The sequence below is a fragment of the Malaclemys terrapin genome, chromosome 12 (genome assembly GCF_027887155.1).
Source record: "Malaclemys terrapin pileata isolate rMalTer1 chromosome 12, rMalTer1.hap1, whole genome shotgun sequence".
In the NCBI taxonomy this organism is placed as follows: domain Eukaryota; kingdom Metazoa; phylum Chordata; order Testudines; family Emydidae; genus Malaclemys; species Malaclemys terrapin.
The window spans coordinates 11,105,743-11,133,292 of record NC_071516.1 but is presented as its reverse complement, the minus strand read 5'-3'; the positions used below and the strand labels follow the sequence as shown (position 1 = coordinate 11,133,292).

At 42.8% G+C, this 27,550-nt stretch overlaps 2 protein-coding genes across 2 annotated transcripts; one reads left to right on the top strand and one right to left on the bottom strand.

Annotated features, from left to right (window-relative positions):
- Positions 1-9,465: 9,465 nt before the first annotated feature.
- On the top strand, positions 9,466-17,723 carry TUBB1 (tubulin beta 1 class VI). Its single transcript, XM_054046313.1, has 4 exons — positions 9,466-9,593; positions 12,111-12,219; positions 12,741-12,851; positions 14,475-17,723. The coding sequence occupies exons 1-4, from the start codon at positions 9,537-9,539 to the stop codon at positions 15,557-15,559; spliced, it is 1,362 nt and encodes a 453-aa protein (XP_053902288.1). The 5' UTR covers positions 9,466-9,536; the 3' UTR covers positions 15,560-17,723.
- Positions 17,724-20,945: 3,222 nt separating this feature from the next.
- ATP5F1E (ATP synthase F1 subunit epsilon) lies at positions 20,946-23,678 on the bottom strand. The gene is made up of 3 exons (XM_054046463.1): positions 23,567-23,678; positions 22,769-22,895; positions 20,946-21,105 (listed from the first exon to the last, which is right to left on the bottom strand). The coding sequence occupies exons 1-2, from the start codon at positions 23,596-23,598 to the stop codon at positions 22,772-22,774; spliced, it is 156 nt and encodes a 51-aa protein (XP_053902438.1). The 5' UTR covers positions 23,599-23,678; the 3' UTR covers positions 20,946-21,105; positions 22,769-22,771.
- Between the last annotated feature and the right edge of the window lie 3,872 nt (positions 23,679-27,550).

Genomic DNA, 27,550 nt, shown 5'->3' with positions numbered 1-27,550 from the left:
ACTAGCCTGCCTTAGCCGGGCAGCACCGCCGACGGGACTTTTAATGGCCGATTGGCGGTGCTGACCAGAGCTGCCATGACCCAGTGCCTTCCAGTCCGTGACCCAGTACTGGTCTAAACCACAGAGGGCATGTCTACATGGAAAGAAACAAACCCCAAAACCCTGTGGCAGCACATCTTAGAGCCCAGGTCTGGAGACTCAGGTTCACACTGTGGCACTAAACATAGCAGTGTAGATGTTCAGCTCAGGCTCTGAGAGCCTCCCCCTGGCCAGGTGTTGGAGCCCAAGCAGGAACGACTCGGGTGTTTCCAGCTAAAAACACCATAGCATAACCCACAAGCCCCAGTCTGTAGACTGAGTCTATAGAACCAGCCTCTGAGCCTCACAGCTGGAGGTGGGGTTTTGTGCAGTGTAGACTTACCTTTATAGTGCTGACCAAGCTTTTGGTGGGAACACAAAGCAGAAGCAAAACTAGTTGTGGTGCAATTTTTCACGCATTTCTAACAGTTGTGCAACTTTTACGTCTCGTGACACTTCTTTCTGGAGAATTAAATTAAATTGCACATTTTGCTGGCACACAGTGGTACAAACACAAATGCCTGACAGTTATTTTTCTAAGTGAACGTCATGCTTATGAAAAGTGCCTTCTTGACAGCCCTGGAGACTGAAATCCTCTGCTGAACCATAGACCAGGTACAGTGTAGGCTCGTAATGGCAGTGCAAGCTCCCTCCAGTGCCCTATGATGTCTTTAACACTAACCTGGTACGAGCGTCTCTGAGGGTTCCGTTTCCATGGTTGTTCAGTGATTGTCCTTTCTGTTGAACTGACAAACATGGGGGCCAATTGTGGTAGTGGGTTTTCCCCAGTTCTTTGGTGCTATGGAAACCTGTCCATTAGGCGCTAGGAGATGTGAAATGCACTACATACAAGTCACCAAAGCCATTAGATAGTAACAATTTTTGGTCATTATTCTCTTGTGCCAGTTTTGAGCAGACAAGGTACTAGGGAGAGCATTCAGATCCCTGTGCTAGCCACTGCTCACATTTAGCCCATGGTAGCTGGGACATGCGGTCCACTATATAAACTGCTCTGCTAGAGTTTTCACAAATCCACCTGTATTGCTGTGTGATTAAGATTGACACCTGGGGGCTCAGCCTGGGCATCACACTTTTTTAAAACTAAAACTGAATTTGAAAATAAATAGCATCTGCTACACTTGGCATACGGAGATGAGTCAACAGATGTGATGCTACCAACACAAAGGTTTGTGATACACATGCAGCTGCATTAGGACAAATGCTTTAAAGGGATGACAAATTCCAGGTAAAAGGCCCCCTCATGTATGAAAAGATGCAGGAGATGCTTGGAAGCACAGAGCTACAAAACAACACATTGGTAAACTGTGGCCAGAGGCTGCATGACCACAGGCATGTCCATTTTTGTTAGCCATGTGTTTTTAACTGCTCAGGCCTTACTGTGATATATATATGTAACCCTTCTGCCCGTCTGAGTTGGCAGCAACAAGGGCTGGGTTCAGTATCTAAGGGTTCCGTTTCAATAACACAATGCAAAACTGGCTCGAGCCCCCATCCAGTGACTTGGGACAATTACATCCCCCCCCCCCCCCGGGCGCCTCTAAGAGGCAATATATCCCCTCTCGCAAGCACGGAGTCTGAGTGTAGCAAAATCCTTTTAATAAAAGAGGGAAACAATGCGGCATTATGTTGGGGAAACACTAAAAACAGGATTCATAACACAAACTGTGAGCAAAAGATCCACCCCCAAGTAAGTTTGGCAGTGTCCTTTTCCCCTCAGGGTCTTAAGTCCAACAACCCAAAAGATCACCCCAAAGTCCCAAAAGTCCAATAACCCAAAAGTCTCTGTCCCTGGTCAGTGCAGCCCCAGAGTTCAAAAGTTTATCTGCAGAGTTTTACCCCCCCTCCCAGCTGGTGGGGGGAGAAGGGGGCACTCAGGGTGTTAAGGGGCACCTTACGTGGTAAAGCCAACTGCTCTGCCTCTCCGTGGGGTTCTGCTGCAACCTTCACCACGAGACACTCCACTCCACCATCCGTCCTATAAACCACTCCAGCCATCCCACAAACTGCTCCGCTCCATTTCACTCCACTCACTGTCACATGGGCAACTCTATCCAAGCAGCAAACTGCCACTTAGCAATATATTTTCAGGCTCCTGCACTAATTAAGACACCAATCTCCAGCTCTTAGTAATTTTAGCTCTTTAGCAATTTCAGTTTGTAGTAGGAGAGCCCCAGTACTAGTGCACCATTAGCCCAAAGTGAATTCAGTACAGCAGCCTGTAACTAGACTCTTAATAAAATCAAAATTAGCTCTGCTATTGAACAGTGGAAGAAGATACAGCAATTGATATTTCAGGTTGCACCAAATCCCTACACATATCTGTCTCAAGTTTTTCTTAATTCACTGGGTTTTGGAACCCATGTCCCTTGTCTAGCAAGTGCTACTTAGTTGATGGTGAGTCCCTCTGTCATAAAACAGTTCCACTAGCCTTGATTCACATAATCAGGGTAACAACACTTCATTCTTTCTGCCCCAATAACAGAGAAACTGGGGATCCCACAGCAGCCAAAGTGACCATTTGGGCGGCTGTGGGCTCATGCTAGGTGGGGTGGGTGTGCTTATGCAAACAAGACCAGCCCCTGAAGTTCTTTTCCACAACTTGCCACAATTCACCACCAGATGTCAGGGTAGAGTTCATCCTGACTCTGCTTACATCTCTCTCTCTCTCTTTCTCTCTCTCTCTCTCTCTCTCTCTCTCTATATATATATATATACTAGCACAGGAAGGCCAGAGAGTTTATATATACATGGAAAAGTTTCAAAAAGCCTTAATGTGACTTAAAAGCCTAATTCCTGTTTTCAAAAGTGCCAGGCAGTCACAAGCCATAATCCAATTGCAAGCAAATGAGGGCCAGTTTTTTAAAGGGATTTTGGCATTGCTTGGCTGGGTGGAGCAATGCCTATCCCCTAGGTGGCCTCGTGGCTACTGGAATTTTCAGCCCCAAGTTAAGCAGCTCCCTGTGGAGTGCAAAGGGGTAATTAAGTGCCTAAGAAAAGGCTTTTCAAAAGCCAGCCAGCTAAGTGGAGAGCCATCTAACCTAATCAGGCATGAAATGCCAGAAAGGGGGGGGGTAAAGAGGGAGGAGAGGGATTTAGGTGCCTAAGTAACTGACTTGGTACATGTGGCTGACACACCAGAGATAGGCTCCGCCCTGTGCTCGGGATCCTCAGCTGCAAACTCTATTCTCCACCTAGGTCAGGTCAGTCACTTAAGTAGCCCGTGCCCTAGCAGCCAAAACACGCTCATATGCACAATACTGCGCTAATGCTTGCCCTATGGTTCACTGTGCCCTGGCTGTCTTTTGTGCAGGTGCTAATGCTGCCTCTGTCCCCTCCAGTCAATGGCCATCATCAGGCCCTCCTGCTGCAAGGTCTGACAGATGTCAGGTTGTAGCCATGCTCAGAGCACGCCTGTGATTGGACCTTAGTGGCAAGATAGGCGTTTGCCTGCCTCTTTTAAAAATTCTGCTTCAGGGCCTGGGGGACTTGGGCTTGGGCTACAGCTATCAGGGCCGGCTCTAGGTTTTTTGCTGCCCCAAGCAAAAAAAATTTTGGCTGCCCCCCCCACCCCAGCCCTGGGCTCTCACCCCCCCCCCAGCAGTGCCCTCCCCCACCCGGACCCCCTGCCATCCGAGGCCTGGTCTCTCTCCCCCCCACACACACACACCCTGCCGCCCCAGCGCTGGGCTCTCCCACCTATCCCACCCCACCCACACCCCCTGCCGTCCCAGCCCTGGGCTCCCCCCCACCAGTGCTGACTCCGGCCACACCCCCTTGCCTCCAGCCAGTCCGGCGTTGGCAGGGTCGGGGTAAGCAATGGGGCTCTCCGGCTGCGCCTCAGCCCAGGGTCCCTCCAACCAGGGATCCCACCTCCCGGACACGGGAGGGCAGAGCTGGGGGACCGCCCCGGCAGGGGGCTGAGGAGCCAGGACAGGGTAGCCTCAGAGGGAGTGGAGCCCCGGAGAGCGGGATGCGGACCCCGCATGGCAGCATCCCGCCCTCTATGGCCCCGCTGCTGCTTCTGCTTCTGGCTGCCCTGCTGCAGTCCCTGGGCTGTTTCGCCCAGCCCCGGCTGCGGCATTGGGGGGTGGCCGCCCTGCGGTACCTGCAGGTGGCTGCGGTACCCCGCGGGGCGGCCCCCAGCACGTGTGTCTCCTGCTTGGCCCAGCCACAAGGTACGGGCGCTGCTCCCCCATAGCGTGAACCGTAGCAGCCCCAGGGCGCCCTGCGCGCACCATGCACTGCTGCTGCCAGGGCCAGCTCTAAGCTTTTGCCGCCCAAAGCAACAAAAAACAAAAACAAAAAAAGATGGCCAGAATGCCGCCCCTGAAAATGTGCCACCCCAAGCACGTGCTTGGTTTGCTGGTGCCTAGAGCCGGCCCTGACAGCTATGAGCAGCTCATTGGGGTGGCTGGAGCACTGAGGCTGCTTTGAAAATGCCAACTAGCAGAAACGCAGGCATGTAGGGTACTGAGGCACCAGGGGTGGGTGGGTTAGGTGGTGCATGAGCTGCAGCTTTGAAAACATCAGTGGCACCCACATTAGGCATCACGCTGCCCGTTAAGGCACCTGAATCCTTTTAAATATCTGGCCCTGAGCTCCTGTGTGCTCATGTCACCTTTGAAAATGGGCCTTAGGCCCCTAAGTTATTTAGGTGTTTTTTTAAATTTTACCCGACAGTCAGGTAATTAGTGCACCATAAAGAAAATGCCTGTTGAGATCCCAAAATGTGGGTGAAGGTAAGATAGCCTTAAAACTGTCCATGAGGCAGCAGGGCCCATCTTACCCACGCAACGCATAGCCCATTGATGACCAGGAGGAGGGATAGCTCAGTGGTTTGAGCATTTGCCTCCTAAACCCAGGGTTGTGAGCTCAATCCTTGAGAGGGCTATTTAGGAGTCTGGGGACAGGGCCTGCTTTGAGCAGCAGGTTGGATTAGATGATCTCCTGAGGTCTCTTCCAACCATATGATTCTATGACTTCATTAAGCCTGACTGAAGAGATGAGATTTTGCAGAAGAAATAAATGGCTGTTCTTCTAACCTAAACTATATTGAGAGAGAGAAACTTCAAAAGCAAACAGCTTGTGCTGGCAACAAGTAGTTTCGTTTCTGTGTTGAAGCATGACCTGCGTGCTATACGTGGAACAGATGGTGGCTTGACTTTCAACAGATGTTGTAAAAGGCTTTGAAGATGCCACATGCTATGGAAGTGCTGAATACGGTTTGTAACAGTCCCAGGAATGGCATTATGGCCCCGCTTGGTTGTGACTAGAATTGGTTACAGGCTGGTGGCCATTCTGTGCCCTGTAAGGCAAATTATTTGCTGGCTTCAGCCCAGTCTGATCACAATAAAATAAAAATAAAAAAGCCCCTCCTCCCGAACAAAACACCATCATAAGAATGAATATTCAACGACGTTCTTGTTGGCAGTGTCCGCAAATAAACCAAGGATTAATGAAGCTTTACTGAGTGTAGTGCGCTCCTCTCCCTCTCCTCAGTTGTGATCCAGGCATGCCACAGATGAGGCCAGATGACTGCTGCACCCATTTTGTGGCTCTGTACAGAGGCCTCGCCAGGACTGAGAGACTATTGCCTTCTACAAGAACTAAACAGGTTTTAAAAAAGCGAAACATGCATTAGGTGCACTTAGTCCTAATAATTACAATGCTGGGGGGTGGAGGGGGCATCTTTATGCCTTGCCACTGTGTAACTCACATTAAAGACAGTGGAAACATAGAGTGGGCTGATAATATTAATGGCCAATACAGCACTCCCCTGCGCTTTGTCATATTCACTTAAACTAAGTCACTATATTTATAGAGAAGCAACCCTTCAGCCATGTTCCTGCATGCTACAGCTGCTGATCACTTGAAAACATTCACTGCTTATCAATGGTAACACATGTACAACATTGGCAGATAGGGAATGCCTTAGTATTATTAAACAGGCTTGAAATTGCCAAACAGCCAAGGAATGCCAGGGTAAAAACCAGAGTTGTTTGTATAAAGACGACGAATTACAGAAAAGTGCATTTTAAACAATTCCATATTTGAGGGTATTAAGGTACTTTGTGCCCCAGGCAACAATTTATCCAAGCTGTATTTCGAAGCTGTTAAACATGGCAAATGGGTTCAGGTGGTTAGCTTTAGCGAAAAATATACTAACAATGAATGAGTCTCAGCGAATAATTTATTTTCACTTTTTTTGTTCTTTGCTCAGGAATTGTTCTCAAAAAGATTGTGACACACTCAAATGTGTGTGTTACTCAAAACCATTCTGCCAATTTCTTCAGCAACTCGTTCTTGGGTGCCACTCCTTAGCTAATTGTAATGATTTACAATGTAAACTGCGTAAGTAAAATGCATTGGTCAGGCACTGTTGGGTCTTTGCCATGGCAGATGTAATTAAGCGCCACTTGAGAATAGATTGTGCAAATAGTCCTATCACCGTGGTTCTCAAACTTTTGTACTGGTGACCCCATTCACATAGCAAGCCTCTGATAGCGACACCCCCCACCCCTCATAAATTAAAAACACTTTTATATATATTTAACAGCATTATAAATGGTAGAGGCAAAGCAGGGTTTGGGGTGGAGGCTGACCACGTGTGACCCCTCCCCATGTAATAATTTCATGACCCCCCTCCCCGAGGGGTCCCGACCCCCCCGTTTGAGAACCCCTGTCCTAGCAGTAGAATTTGAGTGTTTGAATGTTTTCAGGCAGTGAACAGAAAATATATATTGCCAAATTCAAATTTGCTTTCCAATGCAAAGGAAAATTCACAAACAATTTTCCCATCGTTCTTTCAGCTCTAGAAAATAACCATGATGCAATAGGTGAACATGATAATCTAGATACAACGTCTTTGCCTGTTAAAACAGAATGGTTAGATGATCTTCTGCAGCTGAAAGATGATGCACTTACCCCATTCTAAAGAAAAAATGAAATGCACTCATTCTGCCTCTTATTGCTATCATTCTTAATTAGTGGGTGAATTATAATGCTCAGACATGTGAAGGGTTGAGAGGGTTGATCTAGGGGCAAAAGGCTCATTATGCCTGATGCTTGCACATAGATGTTATGCTCCATTCCCTGCAAACAGTAGTTCTGGGAGCATTGTTTGCTCTGGGTCTTATTTATATTGGCTCTTTCTTTAGTCGCTAGCAAGATTGACACTACTTTTGCGGTGGGGAAGTCTGGATTAGGCTGATATTCCTTTGCGGGGTTGGGGGGGGTAGGTTGCCTCTAGATTGTCTTCTTTTATTTATAGTGCTCCATAATGTGATAAAACAAATTACTAGAAGCTCATTCAATGAGCCAAGGTCTTCCACTGTGCTGGTCTTATGTGTTTATTCAAAATAAACATTGAAAGGAATCGTCTTCTTAATGTTTCTTCAGTTCTTTTCCGCTGGCCTACTTGGAAACTGAAAGGAGAGTGTCACTGAAGTGTACTACGTGCCTAATGTATAATGAAGCCATCTTAAACTCACAAAAGCATCCTGGCTGGGCCATCTGGTGCTCTGAGATACCAGACCTGTGTCTATCTGCAGGGGACATGCCTATGTCATGGGACTGGTTGGAGTTATGTTACATCTTTGATGCAATGAAGCATTTGCAGTGTTCCTTGGGAACACTATTTTTTATCAGTAACTGCAATTGGGCCAGGCTTTTTCCCCTCTATTTTGATGGCAGATTCCATGGTACATACTAGTCTTTCTTTCTAGCCAAATTCCTCGTGGGAGGCAGTAATGTCCCTGTGGTATAAGGAGGATTTCATAACAGACTTGTTCAACTGTGCGGTACTTCATGGCAGTGTAACATGGATTATAGTAAGCCAATATATAACAATAAAACAAAACACCCCATGCTCTGCCTCAGCCTGTAACCCAAAGTGCTTCATAGGGTGACTAACAATTACAAAGTTAAAATATAAAATAGTTGCAGGGACTGGGGAGAGTGAGGTGCAGGCAAAAGAAATGAAGGCAAAAATAGAGAGGTGTTGCGTATGTAATTGACTTTGGTTGTTTCCCTGCCTGGGGTATAGTAGGTGAAAAAGCTAAAACTGTAATTTTTAAGATAATTTCATTACATTATTAAGGTCAGAGTTAAGGGTGTGCACTGCCAAGTGGTTTTTCATTTCTTTGTGTTATGCCCTGAGGCTGATAAAGTTGTTGGATTGAATTAGTGTGGCTGAGTTGTGATAGTGGCCTAATGCTTGAAGGGCACTACTGGGTGTGAATGTTGCCTTAACTTAATTGTGGTGAGGAAACACACACACACATCTCTAAATTAGCAATGGTTTTTATGGGGCCTATGTGTAACATCTGGCGAAAGCAGCTGATTCTTATGGACTCAAGCCCTTTCTCTTAAACAGAATATTGCTATAAAGTCATGGATACTAGTTCTATTCAGAACAGGGGTCGGCAACCTTTCGGAAGTGGTGTGCCGAGTCTTCATTTATTCACTCTCATTTAAGGTTTCGCGTGTCAGTCATACATTTTAACATTTTTAGAAGGTCTCTTTCTATAAGTCTATAATACATAACTAAACTAGTGTTGTATGTAAAGTAAATAAGGTTTTTAAAATGTTTAAGAAGCTTCATTTAAAATTAAATTAAATTAAATTAAAATGCAGAGCCCCCCAGACTGGTGGCCAGGACCCGGGCAGTGTGAGTGCCACTGAAAATCAGCTTGCACGCCGCCTTTGGCACACGTGCCATAGGTTGCCTACCCCTGATTCAGAACATCATTTAGGGATGTAAATAGCATTGGTGTTGGCAGAGGTTTAGATTTCATCCTCATTGCTGCTCAGGATTGTATTGCATTTGGATTTGTATTGTAGCGATGGGTCTATATTTTAGTGAGTTACGGGCAATATCCCACGATCAATCCATGCATGGAACTCTCATCGAAATCCATGGGAGTTTTGCTTGAAGACTGATGAGAGGCTGTGGCATTTAACAATCATACCTTCGTTTCACAAACAGATGAGGATTCAGCTTGAATTTGTTTGCCTCTGTGTCTAAAGCAGACTTAAGATAAGAGAGCCGCACTCCTTCAATATGGAATATACGCACTTTTAGTGCCTGTTTCTGAACGGACACATTCCACACAGACTTAACATTAGTTGAGGGAGAAGCACATTCTTCCTCTCCACATACTCTGCAACGTACGTCTGATCTTACATTCCATACATAGAAAGAAATCCCAGTGAATGGAAGTTTTGCCTATATGTGTGCAGGCTTTGTTAATAGGGAGATGAGCATAACGTGTGGAGTTGGATACTCCCCTGCTTGTTTGAGTGATGCCGTCACCAGTATAAAAAAGGCCCTTTTTGAAATGAGGCCAGTGTGGCTGTAACTGATACTGCAGGAGAGAGAGGGTTTCTTCCAGAGACTGAGCCAGGCTGTAGATGCTGAACTTCCCAGTCTACATAAAATGCGTGAAATTGTGCATCTTCAGATTGGCCAATGTGGAAACCAAATTGGAGCTAAGGTGAGAATTGTTTTCAGTAACCATCATTAGTGGCAAATGATTTGGGACAATATGGGCAGTACAGGAGTGATTAAATATGGACCGATGTGCGGTATCATGGAGTTCTGTTCATAGGCAGCTTGAGAGGCATGAGCAGTGAAGGTGTAGGTTTTAATGTAATAGCGACGGGCTTCTTCATCAAGCAAATGCAAGGGCTGAGCATAAAACATCTGCAATCGTTATGTGACGATTTGGTTAGGTGAAGATTATCAGCATTCAAGGGAAATCAACCCTGCCAATAAACATTGAATATGTGCAGGTAACTTATTTATACCAGTCTTGCAAAGTTCTCATGCAAATGTACTAGTCTAGACAAATAATGTATTACCCCCACACTCAATATGCTGTTGATCATAATAATTTATTTTAAAAGGTGGTTTACGTGACCATAAAAAAATATAACTACTTGACCTGGATAAATGAGTGAGTAGAATTTTCCCAGGTTGACAGAAAGCGGAATTAAGGTCCAGTCTAAAACTCCACTTACAAAAGACAAATAAATATATATTTATATTTACGTAACTCAAAAACAACTGCATCAAGTACCACAGAGTTCAGACCAAAAGCAATTAAAAAAAATCCTTAAATAAACTGTTTCAACTAGTTTTGAGATTATATATATATATATATATATAGAGAGAGAGAGAGAGAGAGATACATACCCTGGAAATAGCTTCATAAAGATTGCTGTTAAAGCACATTATAGGGTATAAGATGGCTAATTTTTCAATGACCTTTGAGTCTCAATAGCCTTCATATAAAATGCTATACAGTAATTACCCCTCTAATTAAATACAAGCATTAACACAGATGCAGCAGTGATAGATGGCATAAAAAATAGACAGCAAACACCTCTTCGCAGCAATCTAGATGAGGATGATATTAATGAAGAGGTTGCAACGTATCGTGAAGTTTTACTGCCAAGGGGCTTTAGGTGATTTTTGTCAGCACTTAGTGTTAAGGTTCTTGCCATTACTTGTGACTGTAACTTATTTTGTTTGTATGTCAAGAAAGAAATATTATTTAAACATAAACCTATATCATAGGCTGTGATGGAAATGATTATGTATTGTGTGCACAGGTGATGGGAGAAATACTGTTCGTGTTGCATGACTTTTGCAGGAGTTTTTCTCTTAAGTAGGAGTCTATCAAAATGACGTGGGACAATTCAGAAAAATAAGCTCTTTAGCAGATGAATAAAACAGAAAGCCTGGGCCTGGATTTCTCGCCCATCCACAATGCCCACTGACTTCTTTCCCTGGGAAATGCAGGACTAGCCCGAGAGGAAATATTTTCTGAATGAAAAAGTCAATGTGGCTTTTTAAAGGTGTATATACTTTACTCTCTCTCTCACACATACACACGTACTCAGAAACTTTGCTCTGCAAACTGCTGGTCTCTAGTAATGTTCGTGCAAAATGCTCACACTATGTAAGCACCGTCATCTAGATATGGTATAGTTGTAAATTTAAAATGAAGATGTGTGCTAAAGGCAAGAGACCTTTAAAATTAAAATAGCCTGCTCATGACAGCGGGTGTGACTGCATTAACACTGCTGTAGTGAGCTGCTTAGATAAGAGACACCAGGGCTGGCGCTATGAATGGAGGGCTAGATAGGAGTTTTACTAATTTTGTTTTTTGATGAGCTGTTCCTGTATGCTCTGCGCATGTTGCCTTCAAGTCTGCCTCCTACAAGAAAGCCGTGTTTATTTTGAATAGTTATGGGTCAGAAACACACTCCAGATCCAAACACTCTCAAATGTGCATCACTAAACCTGCATTACTAAAATTAAATATGATTCATTAGGAAAAGTGAAATGGCTTAGAAAGTAAACTCACGCTTGAACTCTTGAATGCATTTTCTGCCTCTGCATCCCCAGAATCTGTGACAATTTCTATGCCAGACTCCTTATTCTACTCATCTTCATCTTCAGAAAAACCCAAACACAACTGCAGACCTAATGCACATGCACTATTACTTGGACTGTGTGCGCAACTGCATGTGGAAATGGTCACTTATGTAGCTAACTGGTCCCATCCGCCTGGCATTGTGAAGTATGCAAGCTACACCTAATGAAAGGGTGACAAAGTTCTGGCTGTAATGTGTAAACCTGTCTGAGTCAGTTAGAATTCCTCCATACTCACTTCAGTGCTGGTCAATCCTCAAAAGACCCTTACTGTGTATGATCCTACAGGCTGGGCCTGGTGCTACTTCCCTCAAAATCAATGAAAGTCTTGCAATTGACTATAATGCCCTTCTTTATCCAACTTGCGCAGTTGATGCCTAGAACTGTAAACATGTATCTGTTGACTTTTTGTGTGGCACTTATTGGTTTTGTTATTAATGTCTCTGATGCATTTCATACCAGACTGCTTGTATTAGGCAAGATGCTTTCCCCCCTGTGGCAGTGTTATAGGTAAATGGTGGGACTCAAGAAGTGTTTACTTGGTTGTACTTAGTCCTGTTTCCTTTTTCAGTTCTGGGAAGTGATAAGTGATGAACATGGAATTGATGTCACTGGGAACTACCACGGTGATTCACCACTGCAGCTTGAGAGAATTAATGTGTACTTCAACGAAGCTCATTGTAAGTGCTGAGGGTCTTTAATGGGTTGGTTAAGCAGATTACAAAGTCAGCATGGGAGGCTTAAAATAAAAAATACTGTGGATGGGTGGGATTTTCAAAGTCAATGTTTTAGGAGCACAAGTTCCATTGCCTCCAATTGGAATTGTTCTCCTAAGTCACTTTGGTGCTTTAGAAAATACCACCCTGTATCTTCTCTTCCTGTCCTGTAGTCCTAACTTGCTCTTACAAATCAAAACCCCCACTGAAATCAACAAAAGCTTTCCCTGTAAGCACTGCAGGAGTGGGACCAATGTTGACTGACCAATGAGGGTTTTTCCAGATTGTGACATTAGTTGATCTTCTGTAATTACTAAAGGGACTATCAGTTCAATAGCATGGATTGCACTTTGCTCTGTTGCAGAATGTAGAATTTTTGTAGAATGTGCTGACTGAAATGTCTAAACTGAGGAGATGTGATGTGACGGGAGTAAGATTTTTGCCTGGCTTCCTGTCAACTTATTCTTACTTTCCTTTTGCCACAGCCAAGAAGTTTGTGCCCCGTTCTATCTTGGTGGACCTGGAACCTGGAACCATGGACAGTGTACGATCCAGCAAAATAGGCTCACTCTTTCGACCTGACAGTTTTATTCATGGTATGTGCAATATGTTGTTAATAATATAAATAGGACATTATGGGGATACTGTGAAGGTTGACAGATCCAGAATCCCAAACACAGGGTTTCCCTTAAATATATTGTTTTTGTTTGTTTGCTTGTTTTTAAAAGCATCCCTACATAAAGCAAAAAAGTATTCACTCAACACAGAATTGCTACAATAGTGTTAGAGGGAGACAGATTATACACAATACATTTTTTTTAAGTTTGTGTCTGGGATAGTAATAAGAACTTAAAGTGTTAAAACTGAATTTTTCAAATCTGATTCACTCTTCACTATTAATTCTGATTTACTGTATGCATTTAATTCAATTAAAACAAATTAGTCAATTTCACTTTTCAGCCTTCTTCAGCTAGTGAAATACTGCAATGATTGGGTTCCCCAAAATGCCTGGGAATGTTAAAATACAACAAAACAAACAAACAAAATACAGAACACTTTGCACTGGAATTTAAAACAAAATATTTAATGGAATCATTTTTATCTGGTTTATACAAAACCTAAGTTTTAGAAACATACAAATGCCAGTGGGTCTTTAAAATCCCAGCTGCCAAGCTAAGCAACGCATCCTATTCAAAACAAGTTTTTCAAAATCTTGGCAGAATTTGTCTTTTTAATGTCAAGAAGTCAAATAATTAGAAAATAGTGTGCAAAATGTTGCAATTAACACCTAAAATTACAAAGATTGGAAGAGATGAGCAGATACAAATTTCTGTTTTTCTCAGTTAACTTTTTGCATTTGACAACCCTTTGTATATAGTCAGTGTCCATATTTCCTCTGTTGTGTGTAGGTTCCTTTTCTCACAGCAACGTGGAAGAGAAAACCTTTTTTTAAAATTGGAAAGTATGCCAATAAAGCCATAGTCAAAATATAACATACTGGGGAATAAGTAACATTCTTAATGTTTTTAGTCACAGAAAGTTAGGGTATTACAATTAAGGAAAGGTTTAGAGGGTTATTGAAAATCAAGATACAGGAGTTTTACCCTGGAACTGTTCCAGGTTCACAAAAGGGATGAGCCATAGATATTTTGTATCTGAAAAAGTTTAATAAATTCCCAATTGTTTTTTGTCTGTATTTGAAATGCAGCAACTTGTTCTAGTGCTATTGGAAACTTTGAGTGTGTAAGTAGCATGTAATAAAGAATTGCGGTTACTATTGAAAATGGTAGTAATTTTGTATGAATTTAGGAATTTAGCAACTAACACCAGAACTGTGTTAAAATTTAAAAGAAGATAAATAGCAAAATAAGGAAATTCCATTTCTTCATAACAATTTTGGAGGAAACAAATCAGTTTGTTGACTCTTTCCCGAACTGAATGTGCAAGATAGGTGTGCAATTGCATATTTCGAGTTTGTCCAACCCGAGTTTTCCCAGATTCAGCAAATGCACATTACTCCTTAACTAATGGGAATGATTAGACACTGGCTTCTTTAGAACATCTTTTTTTGTATTTGTGGGCAGTTATGATGTCTCTCCACTATGTCATTTGTCCTATGGCCTTTCTACATCTGTCAATATTTGGCAGCGTCCTTATTAACGACTTTTTACATGTTACCTGATACATTTGTGGATGGTTTTCTGTAATTACGTTCACAGGTAATTCAGGTGCTGGCAACAACTGGGCTAAAGGCCATTACACAGAAGGCGCTGAGCTGATTGACAGTGTAATGGATGTGGTCAGGAATGAGTGTGAGAGCTGTGATTGTCTGCAGGGGTTTCAGCTCATCCACTCACTTGGAGGAGGCACAGGATCTGGCATGGGCACACTCCTTATCAACAAAATCAGAGAAGAATACCCTGATAGGATTATGAATACTTTCAGCGTAGTGCCTTCACCCAAAGTATCAGACACAGTTGTAGAGCCATATAATGCAATACTGTCCATCCACCAGCTGATAGAGAACACAGATGAAACCTTTTGTATTGACAATGAAGCTCTGTACGACATATGCTTTAGAACCCTAAAGCTCCCCAGCCCCACCTATGGTGACCTCAACCATCTGGTGTCCCTGACCATGAGTGGTGTCACCACCTCATTCCGTTTTCCTGGTCAACTCAATGCAGATCTGAGGAAGCTGGCTGTGAACATGGTGCCTTTCCCTCGCCTGCACTTCTTTATGCCTGGCTTTGCTCCACTGACAGCTCGAGGCAGTCAGCAATACAGAGCCCTCTCAGTCCCAGAGCTTACCCAACAAATGTTTGATGCACGGAACATGATGGCAGCCTGTGACCCTCGTCATGGACGCTATTTGACTGTGGCATGCATCTTCAGAGGCCAGATGTCTACCAGAGAAGTGGATGAACAGTTGCTGGCTATCCAGACCAAAAATAGTGCCTACTTTGTGGAGTGGATCCCTAACAATGTGAAAGTGGCAGTGTGTGACATACCACCACGAGGGCTGAAGATGGCAGCCACCTTTATAGGCAACAACACAGCCATCCAAGAGCTCTTCATTAGAGTTTCTGAACAGTTCTCAGCTATGTTCAGACGGAAAGCATTTCTCCACTGGTATACTGGAGAAGGTATGGATGAGATGGAGTTTTCTGAAGCAGAAAGCAACACCAATGACTTGGTGTCTGAGTACCAACAGTATCAGGATGCCACAGTAGAGGTAGATGAATATAAAGAGGTAGAAGTGGAAGTTAGCCAAGAACAAGAAACAGATGAAAAAGATTTTTAATATCAGAACACTATACAAGAACACTTATTGAATGTACGTCCTCTATAAAAAAAAAAAAAAAGCAGTAATACTCACCTACGTATCTGAAGGGAGAACTCTTAAAAGTATCTACTTTTTTCTATATTAAACCAAAGCATATCCAATGTATATACGAGTATGAAGTATAGTGACGCTGAAATTAACACCCATGGTGCCTTTTCCTCATAAACAATGTCTGGCACAGCAAACCCCACAAAAATAACAACCATGAGAGCAAGTTGTACTGTGGTCAGCCATCTTCACAATTTACTAGCTTTTAGAATGGTATAGTCAGATTCTGAATGTAGCAGTGTGTTGTGTGTGACAAAAGTCATGACAATGAGTGTTGGTGCAATATGGTCTAAACTGTCATAACAATTATTTATTCTCAGGTAAATGCAGATTTAGGTTTTTCATTTGGGAATTTGTGATTTTTAGAAGCATACATGTGTATTTACCCATCAGGTTATAACAGTATGTACCTATTTTGTTCTGCACTCCAATCATCAAGTTGAATCAGTATCTGTTAAGGAGTGTAGAAAAAAGTTTTAAGGTACCTTCTAAAACTTTTCTTAATAGACTGAAAGAGTATTAACCAATAGAATCACTTTCTTTTTGTTTTATATTATGGAAGATTTTTTTTGTATTCACAATGTTTTTATATTTCATCGTCAATTAAATATTTAGAGTGGTTTATATTAGCTCAGTTTTGTGAACTTTATCTAGAAGTTTATTTTGGTGCCCTCCCTCTCCCTTTATATAGGGTATTTATAACTTTCCCTCTTATTGTTTCATACAGTGAACTAAATAGAATGGTTTGCAGCTAGTTTGAGATGTAATCCCAATGTTACAATTCAGTTTACAAAATTTAGGAAAGTTAAAAACAACAATGCATCTCACTCAAAGACCGATCCTGTTGCTAGCCATTGTGGTGGTGTTATCCATTCAACACTATAATATAGCAATTATTACTGTGGTGTTTTGATGTTTCCTGAATCATTCCCTCACTTTAAACGAATATGTAACAGTTTACTCAAATAATTTCTAACTACTTTACAAAACTTTTTTGAAAATATTTTTCCTTGTCTATCAAATGTGCTTCATTAAAAGTTAAATCTCATACAAATGTTTATGTTCCAGACAAATTTGAGCTTTTTTAAGTTATGCATTATTTAAAATAAAAAGAAAAGACAAAATTGTTAGGTCATTTATTTCCCATCCTTTCAAGCTCTAACTTTGCCACTTGCTTGGAGATGAAATAATTAACCTTTTCTAGGGTAGAACCTTAAAAGATGAATGCAGGTCCCATTAATATGCAATTCCACTTAACACATGGACACTTTAAAATCTTACAGCCACTGGATATTAGAATCAACTATAGAATCATAGTTCAGTTGTGTATGTTCTGAAAGTATTTTTAAAAATGTGATTTCATCTATCTTTTTATGGGCTGTACCAACGCAACTGACTACATTCTCTTCCAGTGAGAGGTGAATGGCAAGGTGACTTAAATAAGTCTTGCTATGCAAATGGGTTATAACTACATATGTAGATTACTCAATCCCCACTATGATGGTAAGCCCCATCATGAATGGATAAAAGAGACATTTATTTTTCTCAGCCCAAACCACAAAACGTGGTTACTACTTATCTGGGAAATAAGGCAATTGAGGCAGTTATCTGTGGAAGAGCCAGGTCTGACCTATTTATAGGAGTCTCTTGCGTCAAATGCAGACAACATAGTCCACAGCATTCCCTCTGTCAGAAAAGGGTCATTAAAAACAAAAGGTGAGATTTTCAAATGATCCTGATTTAGGTGCACAAGTCTCAATGACTTGGGAGGAATCGCAACTTTAACCCAGTTTGATCAGTACATTGAACACAGTGTGTCTTGTCTACATTAGGCTTTTCAAACATGTTAGCTAGCACATATTAGCAAACATCACACATTTACATCCTCAGCTAGAAAAGGTTTTAGGCTGTTTGGAAAATCCCAGCCAAAGTGTTTCTCTCTGAGCACTAAACTTTATCACTCATACTCACTCCCAACTCAGAAACCCAATCTGTAGCTTTCAGAGTAGCAGCCGTGTTAGTCTGTATCCGCAAAAAGAACAGGAGTACTTGTGGCACCTTAGAGACTAACAAATTTATTAGAGCATAAGCTTTCGTGGACTACAGCCCATGAAAAAGTGGGCTGTAGTCCACGAAAGCTTATGCTCTAATAAATTTGTTAGTTTCTAAGGTGCCACAAGTACGCCTGTTCTTTTTGCCAATCTGTAGCATTACTCTTCTGAATCACAGCTTAGGTTATACTGAAAGACTCCAAGGAACAGATTCTCCTGCAGTAGTTCATTTGTGCAACGACCTCCTCTGTCACATCTAGAGCGCTACTCTTTGGCCTTCTGTTTTGAGAAATGGAACTTGAACTTTGTCTAGATAACTGTATTACAAGCCAAGCAGCACTCTGAAGTTTATACATGCCTTTAAGGTAACTTTTTCTTCTGTAAAAAATTCAAATACAAGGAGCCAAGAACATTAAAAACTTGTTTGAGATTTGTTTATTGTCCAGATCAAAATGCTTGACACTTCAGTTGCATTAGTCTGGTCATACAAGTGAACACGCCCAGTGACCCAGCTATTCTGTATAACTAAACTTGGACAATATTACATAGCTCACATATTCTGTTGCTGAATGATTAACTTTGAAAGGACTCCTGTAGCAAAGAGATAAGTAACAAGTTAGGAGTACGAAAGCCTCAATGACACGGTGAATTCTTTTTAAAGATGTTGCCATTTCATGAAAACTAGTTATTCGACTTAGTGACAATACTGCATATGCTATTTCCATTTTCCTATCATTATATGCAAACAGGAATAGCTGAATGAAGTCAGAATCTTAGATGGCTTGTATATACTTCATCTGAATTAAGATAGGCTAGCAAAGTTGTGGGCCATACAGTCCGCAGTAGCTGGGAGAGCCACATTCTAACTGTGAGACCTCTCTGCTGTTTGCTATTTCCCCTCTACTCCCATACCGCTCTATTTTTGGTGAATATATTTGAGTATCCTATCCTTTGACCTACAGTAATGACAATAGTAACACTTTGTCAATTTACAAGAAATGACCCATAGAATTGATTGTGGTGTATACCCCAACTTCCTGTTATTCTGCCCACACAATAATGTGTGAGTGCTGATGAACGTTTAAGTGTTAAAGATAGGATCAGAGCATTAGATGTTATTACATTTATATACAGTACTTGTATCTTTAGAAGCTACACAACTAGACACTGGGGGAAGGGATAGTAATCGAATGGTACCAAACAAACCCTCAGGCACTGTACTTAGTACTGGGGTTGTCAGAGTTGTGATTTCAGTAACAAAAAAAACCATGAGATGCACTTTATTAGTCAAATTCATGTTTTGCCACCTTCTACTGGAACACTGTGGGTTCTTATTGTTTCCTGTAACTACAATGAAAAGGTTGGCTGATAGATGGTAGGGCCACTCAACCACTATGGAAACCTCCTCCCCATAGCCTCTTTCTAACTGCCCCATAAAACATACCAACCTTGAAGAAAGATTCAGCAAGTGTGGCAAAAAATACCATGTACAAGATACCCATAATTTTCCAGTGTTTGAGTAGAGTTTAACTGTGATTGTTGCTTAAATTTCAAGGGAAAAAAAAAAAAAGGGTGAGATTTTAAAAAGCAAGCAAGGGTCTTAGAAACACAAGTCCCAGTGTACCTAAATAGTCACTTAGGCTCTTTTGAAAATCCCAGGCAAAACTTTTACAATGTTATTTCAAAGTGGACTTTTATCAGCAAAGATAGTTTATGGATTCCCTCAATTTTGACTATTTTAAAAGGGATAGTCTCAGGGAAGGAATTTTCCCCTGGGTCAGATTGTCAGAGACCCTGGGTTTTTTTTTGCCTTCCTCTGTAACATGGGACACAGCTCACTTGCATATTTAAACTACTATAAATGGTGGATTCTCTAACTTGAAGTCTTTAAATCATGATGTGAGGACTTCAGTAACTCAGCCAGAGGTTGCGGGTCTATTACAGGAGTGGGTGAGGCTCTATGGCCTGCAATGTGCAGGTCAGACTAGCACTAGATGATGATGAGCCCTTCTGAGCTCAAAGTCTATGAGCTTGAATCATTTCCACATTGCAATTATTTTTAAAAAATATTCAATTTGGTAAAATTCTTGTGTTTTCAAGAGCATGCCTGGAATTTTTAATTTTTTCTTTTTAAGTAGTACTAGAATTTTCTGCTTCCTTGCAGAGGTTTTTAAGGGACTTTTCAGCAAGGAACAGTTCTTAGGGCCACACACATTACCTCAATCCTGACCTCACTTGCTGAACAACCTGGGAAGTAGATATCTATGGAGCGAAAGGGGCTTCCTTGGAGTTTGCAGAGAAAAGGCCCCTTTCCCTGCCCCCTTGCTCTGTGCAGGCATTCTGGGAAAGAGGACACCCTGCTGGTGCCAAACTCAGAAACAGTAATGGTGTTACTGCTACTTATGAACACCCTTTAGGACAATCCAGAGAAACAGGAGAGCTCCCTTCAGACCAAGGTATGAGAGTATTGTTCAACATATGAAATTCCTTCAGAGGAAGCTAAAGTACCCTAATGGAATAGTTTCCATTTCTTTCCATACACAGCTATGACACTTGTCAATAGAAGACTGTAACGGGTGTTAAGTTGAAGTAAGCTATAATCTTCAGAGAGAAATTTGGTCTTTAGCTATCACATTTTAGAACTGTTAATCTGTCCAAAAATTTACCATTTTTTGAATGTAGAAGTTGGTTTAATGCTTGCAGTGAATTGGGAACATCAACTCCTAAAGGTAACCTGTGAAGAACCTGAATTTGTGCCTTTATTTTTTCCCCATGTTTTTTTTTTTTTTTTTTTTTTTACACTTTCAAAATACCAGGAATGTCAACTTTGGTATCCCTGGGTTTTGGTAGTAGACTTGTTGGGAGTGAAGGTGTATCACAGAACAAGTTTATTGTGAGCGCCTCAAAGGAGATAGACGGCTTTTTGTAAAGATTGAATACCAGTCTCCAAGATGTTCATTAGTCATGGAAGGTAAGTAGTTGAGTAGTCTGACTTAAAAAAACAAAACAAAAAACCCAACAATTCTTCCCCTCTCAGCTTTTATTAAACTCCTCAAATTCACCATTTTACTCTTTTGCAGTAACTAAGCCATCTAGACTAGATGGCGCATGAATTTCTAACATAAAAGCCACTCAAATTTCCTTTAAGAAAAAGTCTAACGATTTGTCTCTCTCACAAAAGTAAAAGTAAATGCCCCTACCCAAGATAGTAACTCATGCTTTCAAAGAGAAACCACAATAGCTGCTATGGTCATGGTGAACTAGAAGCTCAGTTTATTAGCATGTTGACTTACACATGCAGACAGATTTTATAGCTAACATGAAGAGACTACATTGCACATCTTCAGATCCATGACCTTGTCTTCACTTGATATTTTGTCCATACAGTTCATCACGGGGACAATCCTATGAGAGATTTAAAGAATGTAATAAGTCATTTGCTGTAAGGAGACAGGATGTTAGCTTTTGCAGTGTGTTTCTAAACAAAAGAGTAGTATTTATTCATAATGGGGGTGGGAAAAGAGTTGTCTCAGTTCAAGTGCAAAGGTTCTGCCCTGTATTTTTAGAACTGCTAAGCCTCCTCACCCAGTGGTCATCCTTGTGGTAGAGAAAGACTAGACTGAAGGGCCCCTGAGAAATTCATTACTTCGGGCTACATTCACAAACAGACAGCAATTTTGGGGGCTGGCTGGTAAATCCTCTCACCTGGGAGGTGAGATCCAGGTTTGAATCCCTGATTTGGAGCAGGGACTTGAACATGACTCTCCCACATCCCATTAAATACCCTAACCACTGAACTAGAGAGAGTTACTTTCTCTCTCCCTAGCTCAATGAACAATGATTTATTCAACATGGAACAGCTTCAACATAAAGAGACCCACCCATGAATATCTGACAGCTGAGTGGTTAGGACAGTTACCTGTTCAAATTCCACTCCAATTCAGGAATTCAAACTAGGAGCTCCCACCTCCCAAGTGAGTGCCCCCATTTGTAAATCTAGCCCTGTGTGTTCAGAGGACAGAAAAACACTAAGAAGTCTGAAGTTATTTACTTTGTCAACATTTGTAACAGATGATCCTAGTTAAGTTTGTATCTCAGTTTTTACCTTTATCTGCAAATTTTTAGATAATATTGCTCCAACTTCTTGAAGAGTCACACTATACAGACATGGTTCCTATCAACATAAATACAATGGGACTTTTGGCCATGATGCTGAAGAAAAAATATGGTACCTTTACTGAGAAAGATAGATATCTCCACTAGACTGCAGTTCTAGTTACATGACTTCATATAGTCTTTGGTCTGTTTTGACTAGCCAGGCTAAACCAACAGGTACACACTAGATTTCTCATCCATAGTCATTCCAGTCCATAGATATCTGGAAAGACTCCTCTTTAATTGTTTGCAGTGTACATGTCCTTACAAGTGAAGGGACAAATAGTATCCACCTTTCACAAGCACAAAACATTTGCTCAACAGAAAAACAATGTAGATGAAATTAAGTTGCCTATTAACCATCTGGGGAAGAGTTATTTAGGAATGAACTTTGGCTCTGTGTGCTAGGTTGGGTGATGGGGTGGGGTGGGGCGGCACAGTTCAGGGACCAAATCAATCGCTTGGTCTTGTTCAAATGAAGTGGAGGAACACTAAAAAACAAGAAAAAAAAAAAAGACAGCTATTCAAGCTAAAAGCTTTTAAGCCGCCTGTAACAGTTTGACCCAACCAGACACATATAGAGCTCAAAGTCCACACAACCTAAGCTCTTGTTTGAAGGCTGAGAGGATCTCATTTTACTGAGCTGAAATTAAATAGTTTCTTCCTATCCCTGAGCCAACCGATAGTCCGAGAAATCTACACTCAACATGCTACTCAATAGCCTACGCAACCAGTCTTATGCACCAAGATCTGGGCTACACCTTCCGCACAGTGTACAAGCTACCTGCAGGTTTGAGATTGTTGTTAACCTGAAAGGTAATATGAGAGGATTCCTCAATATCACTCACCGTGAGAAGAAGTTAGGAACCTATAATAAAGGATCCAAAAAACCCTTCCCATACGATTTACTTACATCTTACTCCTTTTTAGGCTTCACTATTTTTATAGTGGCCCCAGCAGCTTTTTCTGCCTCAGCTTTGTATTGTGGTTTCATCGCTGCTCTGACAGCATTGGCACAGATCTGGGAATAGCGAATGTAGCTGAAAAGAGGAAATAAACAGGATGAAAAACCAGGTGGGGCCCCAAGAATTAACCTAATCAGTTCCAGGGACTCTAGCTCTGCCGGGAGCAGGCGAAGGTGCTGCCAACAACTGCACTGCCATGTTTTTAGGCAGTGCCCTACGTGAGGGCCTGCAGCAGAGCACCCTTCCCAGCGAGGCGCCCTCCTCTGCCTTGTGAGTTAGTCAGTGGGTGTGATCGCACGGGGGAACAGGCTCTCGCCCTTGGCCCCACCAGACCACGGTTGCTGAAACTTGGGGCGTGGCAGCACCGCCTTGCTTGAGATTGCTGCCATCATCTACAGGGTTTCGATTCGTTCACTGCACTGCTTCCCGCACCTCACTATAGAATCCGTTCCAGTGCCACGAGCCGGGGCCGCTCCCCAGCTTGGCAGTGGCCAGGCTGGGCTCCCAACCGCGGCTCCCCAGGGGCCTCCTCCCGGCCGTGCCTGGACCCCAGGCGGCTACAGCCCAGGGCCACACCGCACACCTTGTCCCGGGCTACAGACCCTCCGCTCAGGGTCACTGAGGCGCCGCTGCCCCACTAGCGTCTGAGGCACCTCCGAGCCAGGCCTCAGCGCCCCCCTGCGGCCGCTCCCCGGCAGGAGACGGGGGTATGGGGCAGGCGCGGGCTGGCCGCGAGCAGCCGGTACCTGAGCCCGGCCTGTCTCCAGTACGCCACCATGGCTGCGGTTCCGGGGCCTCAGGGAGCAAACAGCCGGGACCCGCCAGCCCCAAGGTCAGCGCGCACCGGAACAGGAAAGGCCAAGGAACTCGCCGGTAACCAATCAGAAGCCGCCCCATTTCGCCAATCAACGCTTACATCCCCGCAAGGAACTCGGCCAATCGCAGCCAACGAACTGTTCCCACCAATCACCACCCGGATTCCTCTGTGCCGCCAATCAGAGTGCGGAGTGACCTGGCGCCGCGCCGCCCCTCACCCCATTTGCTGCAGGGTTTGGCAGTGCAGCGGTGCGGGGAAGCGGCCCCTGTGCCACCGCCCACGCAGCACGGGTCCATGGCGCGTCCCGAGCCCCTGCAGGCAGCCCCTGGCCTTGGCTGAAATCTCACCCAGGCCGAGCCAGTCACCGCGGGGCTGCCAAAGCAGCCCGGGGTTTGCACCCAGCGCTAGCCCCGAGTGGGGCACCCCCCAGTCCCGCTCAATCCACCGCCACAGCCCTGACTAGGTTGTGGGAGCACGATAACCCCTGCCTGGCATCGTTAACCTAAACCGCCACCCTTCTGGCTGAAATCTGCCTCACCTACTGCTGCCCCAAGATCTCTGTGGCTGAACGAGATGAGAGGAGAACATGCCTCCCTTTCTGTTTCTTGGTGCATTCAAGAATGCTTTGGGGGCAGCTCCACTCTTCCTGATCCATAGCCAATTAGCACCTGATTCAGGGTTCCATAGAGACATAAGAGGCCCACCTACAAGGAACAGCACAGGATCAGGGCCTTGTGAATATCCCCCTGTTGCTTTGTGTGGGTCTTTAATACAGCAACCAGAGAGAGAGAGAGGAACCACTAAAATTGAGGGAGGGGGTGTAAGGAGAGGGGAGGTGTGGTATCCAGAACCACTTCCAGAACTCTCTTGAAACTGACTGGGTTTCAAGTTGTCTGTGTTCATTGAAGATTATATTTTTATGAAAATGTTTAATGTTCAACAATCTGGGGTTGTTGTTAACCCTAGACACCACAGCCCCAATCCTGGCAACTGTCTCTGGACTGGCAGACCTCTGACCTGCATAATGTTCCAAACACTAATGGGGTGCTACATGTGTTCAAAGGTCTGTCTAAAGGGAACCAGTTTCAGGATCAGGGCTTTGGTTTTTCATTTCTAAAACCACTGCCAATAACTTGCCTGAAAATCACCAAAAGTTAGGACAAAATAAACAGAAAGGAAACCCTAATTATTTTCTACAAGGCTGGAGAACAGTGGATGGTCTTATTCATCATCACATAATGACATCTTACATTTATATAACACCTTTCAGTAGGTTTTAGGTTACAACTGACTAAAACATAGCTAAAGCAAACATCTGAGAATATGCTTTTATAAAATGCACATAATCCATACCAAGATAATCATATTTGAAGAGCTGAAAATTGTTAGCAAAGGTGTCTGCAGACCCTAAAATTCTCCCACCATCACTGAGACCTCATCCTTGGGAAAGTGGGGCTTTAAAAGGGTCCTCCTTTAGATACAACAAAAGAAAACTGTCTTTTTTATATTTGTATACTCCTGAAAACTATACCCATAATTTGCCTAAACATAGACATGGAAAAGGAGGGAAAATATATATCACTAACCAGAAACCCAATCTAATCATTTTCTACAGTGGCCTGAAAATGGTGGGTTACTTTACATATATAACAACAATAATTAAAAAAATGATGGACCCAAGCATGCCCTCTTGCAAACTGAAGGTCAGAAGTTTGAGGATGAATCTCTGAGCCTCCCTTATGAAGCCTGAGCCAAAGCTCATGTAAATCAATGGGAGTCATTTCATTTACTTCAATGGGCCTTGGATCAGACCCATTGAATTGTTCCACTGAGGTATGTGCATGTGAGTCCCCCACCCCAAAAACAAAACAAATTATGGATCCTCTTGGATCAACATGGGTGTAAGGGAATCCCTGAAGACCTGTGCCATCCGTGCAGATGCACTGTTCTTCCATGGCTATTCTGAGCTTTGCTGCAGTCTGTCTCCATAGAAGCTACACTGCAAAAATTTCCTCAGCAGAGACTGCCCCTTGGAATGCCTTTAAAGGAAACTTCTCAAATGTAAAGTGGCTCCACTATGACGTGAAGCCTCAAGCAGATTTACAGCTGGTTGCCTTCCGAGATGATATATTCATGCTGGCCTGCTCCCGGTGCAGGAGTCCTGGGAAGGGGCAGAGACAGTGCTGTGGAAGTAGATTTAAACTGGGCATGATCTGAAAACCAGCCTCTTTCTCTCATCCTTTCAGAGCTGTTGCCAGAAAAGCAGCATTTGAAAGGTCCATGTTGGAAGCAAAGCCTATTTCGTTCCATCAGAGAGAAGCAGGACACCACCACTAGGCAAATCCCTCCAGTAAACATATCAATTAACTTATTAGTGTGTCTGTCTCACACACAGAAGCCTCTACATGGCAAAGAACAGGTCATTTCCAAATGCACTAGAGCTTCCACTTGGTCTAAAAACCATGACAATAAAAAATCCATACATGATAAGAATGATAACATAGCTTCTCCAGAGTCCAAACCTGAGCTTGTTGGATAACGCTGATGAAAGATGTGAAATTCACAGTCCTAGAGACATCTATTCATGCACAGATACAGTCTGTTACACAGCACGCACAGCAAAGGCAGTAAAAGTGAAAACGTGTCCATTTTGCCACACCAGTGTGCCTGAAAACCCTGTAAGTCTGGAAGGGTGAGTTCACTCTCCCTGCACATTCCCTATTTGACTTTTCCATTGAGACTGCTAGCAAGGGTTCCAATTAGTGCCACTAGTGATTACTGTACGTGTTTAAGGTGGACACATATATATGGAACGGAACTTGACCAGCTCATTTCACCTCAGCCACTAATTTGCTGATTTTTAAGGGTCTACTCAACTGCTTGACCTCAAATGCAGCAGTTGAAGTCAAACTTAATTTTTAAAAGCTTTTATAAAATAAAAACATCTCACAATTTCTCCTATAATAATTCCACAAAAATTATTATAAAAGAAGACAACAATCTTCTTTGATGTGTTTATTTTCTTGCTTGGTTTTTTGCAAGTCATTTTTGGTCTCTTACTTATGAGGCATACATGGCATGTTGGAATAGTTTTCCAGCATGTAAAAAGTAACCTATTACTACAGAAATACAAATTCTTTCTACTGAACACTCAGCACTTTGGGCACAGCAGCCAGAGGGAGTGTCAATTAGTCAATATCAAACCCAACAAACTGAACCAACAGCCTGAAAGCACAGGTAGTATCCGTGACAGAACGAAAAAGAGCAGGATACCAGGAAGCATTGGAATATGCTCACCTCTATTATGTTTGTGACAATCCTGCCAACAAATGAGGTGTTGCATAGCTAACTGTTCTTTTGCTAAATCCAAGTCATTTTAGTATTGGTGGGAGAGAAGGAAGGGTTATTTTTAAACTAGGGTTGCTTTGTTACAGCTGGTGATTTTATTTGATAAATACCATACCTCCAAGCAAGGTCATTTGATGCCTCATGTGTTGCCCAAACCACCAAGACAATTTATTAGGATATTAGAAGCCCTGGGCACCTTTATCCCACTAAATGTTCCTCTACTTTTCTCTGTCTTCCCCACACCATCCCATGCCTGTCTTTCTAGCTCTGTCTCTCCCTCTTCCTCTTTGGTCTTTCTTTTTTTCATCCTGCTTTGCGCTTTTGTCCATGTCTTTCCTCTCACTGTACATCAGTGTGACAGACTACCTGCCTCGAATTGTGCACACTTTGCTCAAGTTTTGCAGACATGCAAACTGAGTGCAATTATTTGATCATTTAGCCCTTGTGTCATCTGTTGATCTTGGGTAGAAGATGAAAATTCAATATGAGCTTTTAAAAAGAGGCAGGGTTCTGAGAGAGGTAGCAGGCTGAGACAGAATGAGGTCTATACTTACCTCCGGGTTCG

Excerpts from the sequence above, each read along its gene's own strand:
- TUBB1 (XM_054046313.1), top strand. The coding sequence starts at position 9,537 with ATGCGTGAAATTGTGCATCTTCAGATTGGCCAATGTGGAAACCAAATT. Across the intron at positions 12,220-12,740 it reads GTACTTCAACGAAGCTCATT|CCAAGAAGTTTGTGCCCCGT; the intron begins GTAAGTGCTGAG and ends CTTTTGCCACAG. Across the intron at positions 12,852-14,474 it reads ACCTGACAGTTTTATTCATG|GTAATTCAGGTGCTGGCAAC; the intron begins GTATGTGCAATA and ends TTACGTTCACAG.
- ATP5F1E (XM_054046463.1), bottom strand. The coding sequence starts at position 23,598 with ATGGTGGCGTACTGGAGACAGGCCGGGCTCAG. Across the intron at positions 22,896-23,566 it reads TGGAGACAGGCCGGGCTCAG|CTACATTCGCTATTCCCAGA; the intron begins GTACCGGCTGCT and ends TCCTCTTTTCAG.